The following is an 11,480-nucleotide window of genomic DNA, read 5'->3' on the forward strand; positions in this document are numbered from 1 at the left end:
AAGCTCGAAAAAAGTGACAAAAACATTGAAAAAAGGGACAAAAACTGTAAAATTATTTTTTTTTAAAACTGTAAAAATAAATAAATAAAAAGTGTTAGTTTTGACCCAGAAGGACAACAAGTGCACAGTCAACCGGAAGACAACACAAGGGTTAATCAAGTAGTAAAAAGCCACAGCTTTCACAAAACAACTGAAGGAATACGTATTTGCAATGCCATTGCAAATGAAAGCAGTCCTTTAGACATCCCTGTAGAGGTAAAATAGAAGGCACTTAAAAACATAAAAAGTGCACAAGTTAAAGTAATACTAAATCCATTAGTACAAAAATACAAACATATATGAACACATCAGTAGTGTTCCATTAAGTGAACCAGGGTTTTCTTTGGTAGGTGATTGTGCAGACTCGTGCTCACTATGACGATGGTCTGTGGTCACCTCATACTGTATGTTCCACCGGTGCCCACACTGCTTTCTTCAAATCCAGTTAATCTGTGAATTTACGGTTGGGATTGGCACCAAACAGGTCCACTCTGATTTCAGGCATCATCTGTTAGGTGGAAAGCCAGGACACATAAGTACATACTGTACAAGAAACTGAAAGTAAAAACCTAGATACATTACTAAAATGTGATGGAATATGCGGGATATTTATGCAACTTTATTTTTACTTTAAACTTTATTGTGGGAACTTGCAAAAACTGTAGTTTCATCATGGCTTCATCGCGGGGTTTGCAGCTTTTCGATGATGTTCACGTCACTTCATAACGTCACTTCATAACGTCACTTCATAATGTCACTTCATAATGTCACTTCATCACTTCATAACGTCACTTCATAACGTTACCATGGCAACAGGGGAAAATGGCTTCTCTTGTGTGAAGTAAACACAACATTTTTCAACTTTCTGCTAAGATATATGTGACTTTTTTTGCAACGAAAATGCGGGGATTATGAAATCATGCAAGCCCCGCATATTTTGCGCAGAAATCAGCAATTTATGCGGCGAAAGTGCGGCGTATTTGAAAAAATGCGGCACCCGCATAAATATGCGGACTTTGGCTGATTATGCATTGAATTATGCGATCGCATAATCGCGTTTTTCTGGAGGGACTGTCTATGGGAGCTACAAACTGTTGCCTATATTGTTATGTGACTGTTTGCACGCATGGCTGTGTAGGAAGCAGAAACATTTTGGGATGCATGCTCAAAACAAGCTCCTCTCAAATACCTCTCAGAGTTTATCTGCGACAAGAGCAGGCACTCTAAACACAAAGCATGAATGGATAAACTTTAATTATTCACAAAAGACAAATGATAATAAATAAACAATGAATGTTCCTGCCTCAAAAACAGAAACAACAGAACAAAAAAGAATCAGTGCTTCCCTATTCTAAAAAAAAACATTGCTCAATGAAGTAACACCCACTTTAACCCTTGTGTTGTCTTCCCATCGACCATGCAACTAATTTTTTTTCTGGGTCAAAATTTCAAATTTCAAAAAATGTCATCATTTTTGTCCGATGTTTTTGTCAATTTGTTTTATTTTTTTTTATTTTTTTTTTTACAAATTTTCGATGTTATTGTCGATGTGTTTTGTCGATTGTTCTGCACTTTTTTTTTTTTTTTTCCAACATTTTTTGTCACTTTTTTCCAATGTTCTTTGATCTTTTTTTTTTTTTTTTTTTTTCAAACGCTATAAAATTGAATAACACACCCAAATTCAATGAAAGTAGTGAACTGATCATTTCTTTTACTTGTAAAGAGTAATGGTTGTATGGAACCATCCACGTTATGTTTTTGGACAATTTGGTTGAAAGAAACCCAAATTTCTGATATAGAAACTTTTTGAAAATGGGTCAAATTTGACCCGAGGACAACAGTTAATATGTGTGCTGCATGACAGTCTTGCCTGAATTATCAAAATCATTTGCCCCGTTTGACTCTCCAACCTTTAGGTCAGGCTCACTGGAAAGCCAAGTGGTTGGTGCTGCCCTCCACAGGCAAACAGCAGAAACTACATTTAGAGTGTGTGTATAAAGATTTTTTAGATGCAACAGTTACTCTACCTGTTGTGCAATAAGTTCAAGCCTGTTCTCCAAAGTGTTGGAAACCTTGATCTTCCCGTTATCGTTATATACTTCAACTCCTCCGCAGCTGTCAAAACAAAAAGTAGGCACAAACACGAGAGAACCAAACTTAGCAGAAAAGTATGCCTTTCTTTGACCTTTTTCAATCATGGCCACCATAAAAATCCGACAATAAATTTAAAATCAAAAAGTAAGAGTGGATTTTAAAGTACATTAAATCATCTTACATCCCTGACGGAAGAAAGCGTTCCAGGTCGATTTTGACGACTATGTTCCTCTTCACTGCCTCTTTGTAGATAGGGATGATCTTATTAACTGCAGCCTGTCAACCAATAAAACAAGGACTTACAAAACACAACACTACACAACTATCATGCATGTGACAAAAAAATATACAGAGGCTCTTGTAATTACTTTTTAGTCAGCTCAACCTCACCTGAACCATTTCTACATCCTGCTGTCGGCAGCGAATGGTAACTTTAGGTTCCAGCAATTGATAGAATCCCTGAAAAGTTAAAAAAAAGCCCAAACTCAGAAAACACAGAGAACTGCAGTGAAGAGCATGGTGGGCGTTTAGGGCGTGTCCAAATCCACTTTTGCTAGTTTGACGGCGGAAAAAATGGTCCGTGCGCCGGGCGCATGGTTCAAAAGGGTTGTACTTAGTGTCTTCATTAATCAGAGGTGTGTTTTGGGCGTAACATGCAATAAACCAATCAGAGATCATCTCCCATTCCCTGTAAAAGCCAGGCGTGTTTGGACCTTGGAGCATTGCTATTATGATGGAGAATTTGCACCGTAATATTTTCATTTGTAATCTTTTGCATGTGTGTGTGCTGCTGTACGTCCCTGTGTGTGTGTGTGTAACGCACAGATGGGCGCAGGTGCATTTGTTATTTAAACGACGTGGGCGCTGGACGGGAAACTGACAACTCCGTCGGTCTTAAAGGGATACTTCACCGATTTAGCATTAAGCTTTGTATCAGTAGAAACCCAGTAGTATTTTTGAATGACCGTGCTTCCCTCCCTCATGTCCCCCTGAGAGGAGAGATCTCTGGATTGAGGGTCTGGAAAAAAGCCTCAGATGACGCAAAATGACGATTTTTGCATCATCTGAGGCTTTTTTGCCCAGAGGCTATGGACTACAGCCAGTAGTAGGACCTACTTCCGCATGTTGTCAACTCGCCCATAGGGGGTTGGACTGCTGACATTCTACGAAATTTCACGAAACAAAACGAGTGTCAGCCATCTTGAATCCTCGCGTAGCTTAGTGGCTTCTCAGCATCAAAACTTTAGATAGATAGATTTATTCATCCCGAAGGAAATTTTAGAACAACAATTATGTGAATTCAAACTACCGCACACGTGTACCACCGGGATAAATTGGTACAGATCGGAGAATATGCTGGAAACTTTATTACAGACGGAATACTCGATACAGCTTCGCCCGCAGGCTATGGAGACCAGCGGTGTTGCTCGAAGCCTCTGGCCGGTAAAGGGACATCATCAGCGGGGGACGTTGAACGAGTTTGCGGGTGGCAAAATCGTGTTTGTTGTCCGCTCACAACAAACTGGACTACATCCAACCAACGAAACTCACACTTACAAACGTACAGCCTACCAAGTGGCGTGACGAAATTCAAACTGTAGCTGAATATACTCAAATTACGCCGAAAATGAAGCTAACTAGCCGCTACCTTTACACATAGGATTGGAGGGACAGTCGCAGCTAACGAAACCCCTAATGTTCACAAAAATTCATTAAATTGAAATCGGACAGCATTGTTAGCTTTATAAGACCTTGGGGTATATGTTATGTAAGTGGCGTGATGAAATTCAAACTGTAAATATACGAAAGTTATGCCGAAAGTGTAGCAACGATCTTTTCCCATAGGATTAAATTGGACACATAGCCTAGCTTGCAGGTCCGGAGCTCCGCGGAGCCCCGAGCCCTGGTAGTCCAATAGCCGAGAACCGGTGACTTTCACAGGGTATGGAGGTTGCCGCTTTCTCGTCAGACTGTGTGGGGCTCCTAAAGTCCGACACGTCTTACCAAATTTGCAATTAGCCATCAATTTTCGTAAAACGGCCCATATTTGAGCTTTATATAGTTGATTTCTCGCTTAAAAAAGTATCAGAAGTGAATTTAATAACGAAATAGTCCAACAAACAATGTATAACTTTGCAGTGTCTGAAATATGAGAGCTGCTGTCTCGTCTCCAATGTGTTTACAGCCCACCAAGCGCTAATGCTAGTATGTGTTAGCTGAACTTTACGGAGCATATAATGTGTTTCGTATGTCGTTTTTATATAATGTCGTTTTTATATATTTGAATTGTGTAACCACTTGAGCCACGGTGAAACATTGTTTCGTATATATGGTTGAAATGACAATAAACACAGTTGAACTGAGTTGACCGTCTCACTGTCTGTAAACGGTAGGCGTGGCTTGGGAGTGTACTCAGAGCAGCGAAGCAAGTGCATTCTGGGATTTGGTGTCTTTCATCCAAATGAGCCAAAAACACATTTCCTGGCTTTTCTCGGCCTAGAAGGCACAAATTTCATTTTTCTTTTCACATTTATACTACATAAGTGACCCAATTTAAAGATATATTCAGCTTTCCAGCGGTGAAATATCCCTTTAAACTACTAAAGTCATTTGCGTCGGGCGCTGCGCTGCGCTGGGCTGCGCTGGGCTGCGCTGCGCTAGGCTGCGCTGGGTGCAGGATAGGGCTCGGAGAGTTTACCTGGAGCACCAGGCCCTCCAACAGGGTAGAGTAACTAGCGGTGTCCTTGGCAATCTCTGCAAGTCGTTGACGAGCCTCATTCAACAAATCCTGAGACAAGAACACAGTTACAAAACAAAACATGTTACTGATTCATGATGATTTAGATCACTTTAAAGTAGGGATTTTTCAAGGCCAATACTGATTATTAGCGGTTAATAAAATTGATAACCGATATTTGGAACCGATATGCATTTACAGTGAAAATGGAAATCTTTAAGTCAAAATTAAGATTTTGGAATGTTACAAACTCCAACACAAAACTTTGATTAGATGCTTTAAGCAATTATTTAAGAAATAAGAAACTTTTAACCCTTGTGTTGTCTTCTATTCGGTCCTCCCCGCTCAAAACTGAAAATCAACACCTTTTCTGACGTTTTGGTCTCTTTTTGGCGCTTTTTTTTGACGTTTTAACGCTTCTTTTCACTACCATGTACAAACACCACTAAAAAACTTATTTCCACTAGTTTTACACTTATTTTTGGAATTATTGGTCAATAAACCTCATTTATAGTAAATTACCTAAATCTTGATTTAAAAAAAAGCAGAAATTATGAATTATTTAGACTAATATTATAATATATAAAGGAAGGATAATCACAGACTTGTATATGTCAACGTTCAGTAAGGATACTGTTTCGAAACATTGAATAAAACACCCAAAATTCAATGAAAGTAGAGATCCGATCTTTTGTTGTACTTGCGGAGCGCGTTGTATGGAATCATCCATGTTATTTTGGGATAATTAAAATTAGGTAGTTAAAGAGAAACCCATAATTCTGATATAGATATTATGAAAACGGCTCAAATTTGACCCGAAGACAACCCAAGGGTTAACATAATACCCAGTAAAGGAGAGTCCGATAGTGTTGTGGGCGGGACATGAAGTCAGACTCAGTGCTGAGTGAAACCGGAGCAGAGGGACAGACACAGAGCTGGAGCCGAGCCAAAGTACAACACTTTTTAATTCATTAACTTTATCGGTTATCAGGAAAATAAAACTCCGATACAGATGATTAGCTAACGGCCAAAAAACTACTTTAAAGTCATAAACGTGTTTCTCATAAAAAACTCTTCTTCAGATACTGTGGAATTAGACGCTATTATACAGTGTAATACAGTAGGGCTGCACAATTAATCGCAACTGTATCCAAATCACAAGGGGACGCAATATTTATTAAAGGCAAAATATGTGTCAAACCATTCTGAATGAAGTATTGTGGTGCTGCAGAAATGTCCCGGCCTACAAATCCTATCCTACAGACTAAAGAAAAAAATCTTTGTTTGGTACAGATCCTTGCAAAAATCACACTATAGTCATTTGAATTTCTTTCAATGTTAATAATTTTCAATGAAAATGAATCATATCGCAATATCAGTCAAAATAATCACAATTACATATTTTCCTCATATCATGCAGCCCTATAACAAGTATGGTAAGTACTGTGTAAATGCTTGTCTTTGGTGACAAGTAAATACTATTTTTCAATGATCAGAGTACCGTAAAAGAATATCCATTCACCTTCATTGTATTGGAACTGAATTCAGTGGCGAATAGGACAAAACATAAGCACATATGCATGCATCTAATCGTAGTTGTACATAAAATACATATACATTGTATTTATATTTTTTAAAGATATTTTTTTGGGCATTTGAGGCCTTTATTTGATAGGACAGCTGAAGTCATGAAAGGGGAGAGACCGGGGGAATAACATGGGCTGCTGCGGCGAGGACTAAACCTTTGTACATGGGCTGCACATGGCGAGCTACGTAGGCGCCCCATCTATCAATACTGTAATTTAAAAGTTATGTGTCAGTCGTGTAACATGAACTGAATATGTGTAAAATATGAGCGTTGATCTCAAACCGTGATCATGTCGTCGCGGGCCTTCAGCACCTTTAACCTCGCTTGGTTCAGCAGGTTGGACATCTGGCTGTGGGCGTGGAAGGAGAAGTCAATTAATGAATGATCTGCAGACATGAACATGTAACGCAGCAGGCCTAGCTGTTCAGCGTGATATCCAGTTCTCCCAACACATAGATTTGAAGTTGCTCTGCGACCACAATTCATAGGTGTGATTGGCAAAGGACAAAAAAGCAGGAAAATATACGGCGTACCCATGACGCTGCGACAGCCCCCTCCCCCCCTCATTTTTTTTTTTTAAAATAAACCATTAAATGGCACTTTCTGGAGAGTTTTGTGCAAAGAAAAGGAGAAATTGAGTCTTACATGATATGGAGGTATTAGGGCATTTAGCATTTACATTACATCACTTGATTACACATTGCATTACCTTGTTATAATATAAATAATAATAGTGCCACATGAAGAGACAGTGCAGCATATGACAGTAGCAACAGCTGAGAAGATTTGGGTCTGTGGTGACCAGGTCCACCTCACACAAACTTCCTTCTCCTATTCTCTCTCCTTACTACCACACCCACACCAGCCCACATTACCACGCCCATGCAGCCCCACCCACGGACATTTACGGATTTTTAAACATTTAATGTAACTGGCAAACAATGCTTTCTACTTTTTAAAGAGCACACGTTTATAACAAATTTTTATTTATGCCGTTTGTATGCTGCTACTGTCATTCTCTACAGTATGTAGGTATGTAGTATGTATGTTGTCACTGTCTGTTCAATTGTCCGTGTTTCTCTCGGTTGACACTGTACATATTAAGTTATAACTCTAACTCTGCAATTTAAATGTTTTTTATGGCTGTCTGTGATTATACTTCAGGGTTTTTCCTTGCTCAGAATTTGTCTTTGCGGGAACACACAAAGCGGGGGGGGAGGGGGTCTGGGGGTCCTCCCCCATGAAATTCTGAGGGTAAATGACTTCAATTCCTGCATTCTGATACATTTTTAGGCACCAATTTATGGTAAAAATGTCAATATTTATTGTAAGGAAATCACAAAATTCTGGTGGCAGGTAACAATTCAAAATACAAAATATAATGGAATATTATTATATTCAGTAGTTCAGTAAGGAGGCTTTCACATCCGGGACATGGGCCGGATACAACAACACTTGACCCTAAAGTCCAGTTGTTTGTAGGATTGACTTAGGCTACTTAATCAGTGATGTTGAATATAGCCTAGAGTGTAACGGACCACCACAGTTCATACATACATGTGAACCGCAGATTAATTGCGATTAATCTACATAGTGTAAAACTACTACGTGAATGGGGCACAGCAGAAAGACGGAGCAGAGCGACGCTGCTTGTTCAGGGTTTTCATGTGTACTCCTATAGGCCTACACTTTGCATCAGGCGTTAAAACCAACTGTACCGAATTAGACTACTATTTAACGCGAGACGTTTTTAACCGCTAATAAAACTGTCTCAATTTAATACTGATGCCGTCAGACGGCCGCGCGGACAGACAGCAGTTGGAGTTCTGGCAGAGCTCTGCGCCGGTCAGCAGCGGCTTCTCACTGTACAGCCGGTCCCCCAGAGCAGCATGATCACCGGGAGGGTCCAGCCTGAACCCTGCAAACAGAGATCCCGTTTGAAGGTGACATGATTGATTTTGACTGAACGTCTCAATTTAAGTAACCTCTGATCGGGTCGTAGCAAATTAAGTAGCTACACTAAGTTTAAGATTAGGTGTTGGTCATTCTCAACACCTTTCTAACCCCCCCCCACACACACACACACACTTATCAACTCTGGACTCTGTGCTGCTGCCAGCCTGTGTAACGTACGTTACTCACCATCGATCGACTGTTAGCTTCAGCTGGCTAACGTTAGCTGTCAACCTCCCGACTAGCTAGTGATCTAGCGAGGATTAGCCCTTCAGACCGCAGTGGACTTCAGTGGACTCTCCATCCAATCTCCCGACTGGACCTTTGTCTGCCACAACTGCCGGACTCTTTCAAATACATGTACTCCCTGTCTCCGCCGATCACTTGGTAGCGTTGGTCAGCGGTCAGCTTACGCCAGCTAGCTTCTGTTAGCTTCGACCGACTGACGGCTCGCCCAGCACATCTTTTCGCTGTAGAGCTCTTTTAGCCATGTTTCCCGGCTCAACACTAAGTTAGTGTGGGCCACTACCTTTCTGCACTGCCGAAAATGGTGCTCCTAAAATATTCCTCACTGCAACTTCTCAACGTCATCTGCTACGTCGCTTCAGCTTGCATTGCCAACATAAAATAAAAATATTGTCCCGTTGTCGGCTTCAGCTAAGAAGATAGTTCGCCCCCACACGTCCAAAATTCTTATTCAAATAACCTTCCGCAACGATTGCAGGCTCTTTGGTGGAGCTCTGCTTTGAAATGACCAGCAGTGACCGGTCATTATGTTTACCAATACCCCCGACCTGTGCCTTCCGGGATAGCGTCGGTCCTGCCGGATATTCCGTCGGAAGTCCCGCTTTTGGGGCGGATGTCCGTTACCCTCCGCTTTCTTTGTTCTGGTGGATTTCTGAGGACTATGGTTAACTGCTCCTCAGATCTCTGCAGGGTAAATCCAGACAGCTAGCTAGACTATCTGTCCAATCTGAGTTTTCTGTTGCACGACTAAAACAACCTTTTACTGTACACACGTTCCACCAAAACAAGTTCCTTCCCGAGGCTATTTTGCAGAGGCACCGTCCTGCACATAGTGCCGCCCATGACGATTATGATTGGTTTAAAGAAATGCCAATAAACCAGAGCACGTTTTTCTTCCATCCCAGAATGCTGTGTGGACTAGCCAGACCCTCCTCTGCAGCACTGTGGAGGAAGGTCTGGCAATGCGAGACTACAGACATTAGGCTCGTTGGAGATGAGCCAGGTCTGAGCAGAATCGATCACCAGCGATCGCCGCCCAATGCATGCCGGTGAGATTTGTGTCCGACTTCATCCCGACTCGCTCTGACGTCACAGACACGTGGGCAACGATGACCTCACGAGATCAAGGCGGCCGCAGGTTTGAGACAGGCAGCGCAGTTGCTTTTCACCGACTGCAAGACCCAGGCGGACCCAGGGCATGCTGGGAAACGTCAGCCTCTCAGCTGATCTAACAGCTGATTGGTTCAGAATCAATTCAACATGATGACGTTTTATATAAACCTTTTATTTATTTTTTTAATTGGAAGGATTTTAACTGCTATTTGTCTGATTTAAAATAAAATCAATTTATTATTATTATTAATATTATTATTAATAATAAATTATTTATCTAATTTAAATAAAAAACAACTGGAGATATATGGGTCTGATAACATTTTATTAAATCTGAACACTTTTGCAAGGCACCGTGTCACATTCTCATTGGGGGCTGACCCCCCCTAAAGGTCTGATCCTAGAATCGCCCCTGCACTGCTCATAATTTAAGAGTGTGTGTGTGTGTGTGTGTGTGTGTGTAAAAGTGCAAATGATTCCCCTCGACCACTTTCATTCTTTCCTAAACTGTCAATAAATGACCATCAACTCACACTTTCTTGTGTTGTTCAATCTGCTTTTCCTTCTTCTCATAGTACCCCATGATTTTCACCCTGTGGGTCTGCACCAGACGACCTTTCTCGATGTTGAACTCTTCCTCCGCCTGTAAACAGATGGGTATGACGAGGCCCATTACTGGTCGCTGCTGCACAAATCACAAGACTGACTGACAGACAGCCTTTAATTACCTTAGCATCAATTTCCTCAACTTTCTCTCTGGCCTCTTGCTCAATGAAGCCCATCATGTGCTTGATCTGCCACAAGAGACAAAACACAAAATAGTTTGTTCAAATTCAGAAGTCTTACAAAGTTTGTCAACCTTCTAAATGTACAGTATGTACAAACCAATTCACAATTCACAACAAACATATTCTTACTAAAACAGAGACGTTAGCTTTAGAACGATTTTTAATGATTTCGGTTAACGTTAACCCTATGTTACCCTTAAAAGATTAACCTGGCTATATTAACTTGTAGCCATTATTATGTTATAGCACCCAATTCTGTCATATGTCCAAGACCCAAACTAGATAAACTGTCACGATAGCGAGATTAGTAAGAACCTGTATTAGGCAAAGTTACATGCAAATGTAACGTCAGTTTAGATTTTAGCCCGTTATCTAGCTAGCTAGCGTTGACGTATGTTATGTTTAACCCTACAGATATAACGTTAGTCACTGGCATAACGTTAAATGTAATAGCTAGCTAGTTCAGTCGTTCAGTCAAAACAAGTTACCTGTTTTTGTACGTCAGCATCGGTAAGCGCCATATCTGTTCTCAAATATGTTTTGTTTATTAAAAGACTGTAACTAAAAAAAAAATAAAAAGTCTTCCAGACCACATACGCAGTCCAGTTCACTTTAGTTCGTAGAGCGAGAGTCAGAGTACTTTTACCAAAGATCCTCTATGCTGAACTGTGTGTGGGCTTTTACTCTTCTTGTTGTTGCATTCACGTCGAGCTAGCGACACAATTGCAACACAAAACATCCGGTCATAACTATAGAATACAATTTCAATTTTATAAAAAAAAATATTTTATTTCTTCAGGAAATACAATTTTATTCATATGGGCGCATACCCCCTCCCCATTTTTATAGCACAAAAAAACAGTCTATGTTAAAAAAAAAAAATAATAATAATAATAAAAAAATAAAACACACACACCACACC

At 40.5% G+C, this 11,480-nt stretch overlaps 1 protein-coding gene across 1 annotated transcript; it reads right to left on the reverse strand.

Annotated features, from left to right (window-relative positions):
- Positions 1-98: 98 nt before the first annotated feature.
- Positions 99-11,268, reverse strand: atp6v1e1a (ATPase H+ transporting V1 subunit E1a). Its single transcript, XM_031285466.2, has 9 exons — positions 11,047-11,268; positions 10,499-10,564; positions 10,304-10,413; positions 6,741-6,807; positions 4,832-4,921; positions 2,524-2,592; positions 2,315-2,409; positions 2,067-2,154; positions 99-547 (listed from the first exon to the last, which is right to left on the reverse strand). Exons 1-9 carry the CDS (start codon positions 11,077-11,079, stop codon positions 485-487), a joined length of 681 nt encoding a protein of 226 aa, XP_031141326.1. The 5' UTR covers positions 11,080-11,268; the 3' UTR covers positions 99-484.
- Between the last annotated feature and the right edge of the window lie 212 nt (positions 11,269-11,480).

Source organism: Sander lucioperca, chromosome 7 (assembly GCF_008315115.2).
Source record: "Sander lucioperca isolate FBNREF2018 chromosome 7, SLUC_FBN_1.2, whole genome shotgun sequence".
Lineage (NCBI taxonomy): Eukaryota > Metazoa > Chordata > Actinopteri > Perciformes > Percidae > Sander > Sander lucioperca.

Excerpts from the sequence above, each read along its gene's own strand:
- atp6v1e1a (XM_031285466.2), bottom strand. The coding sequence starts at position 11,079 with ATGGCGCTTACCGATGCTGACGTACAAAAACAG. Across the intron at positions 4,922-6,740 it reads CCCGCGACGACATGATCACG|GATTTGTTGAATGAGGCTCG; the intron begins GTTTGAGATCAA and ends TTCTTGTCTCAG. Across the intron at positions 548-2,066 it reads TTGAACTTATTGCACAACAG|ATGATGCCTGAAATCAGAGT; the intron begins GTAGAGTAACTG and ends TCCACCTAACAG.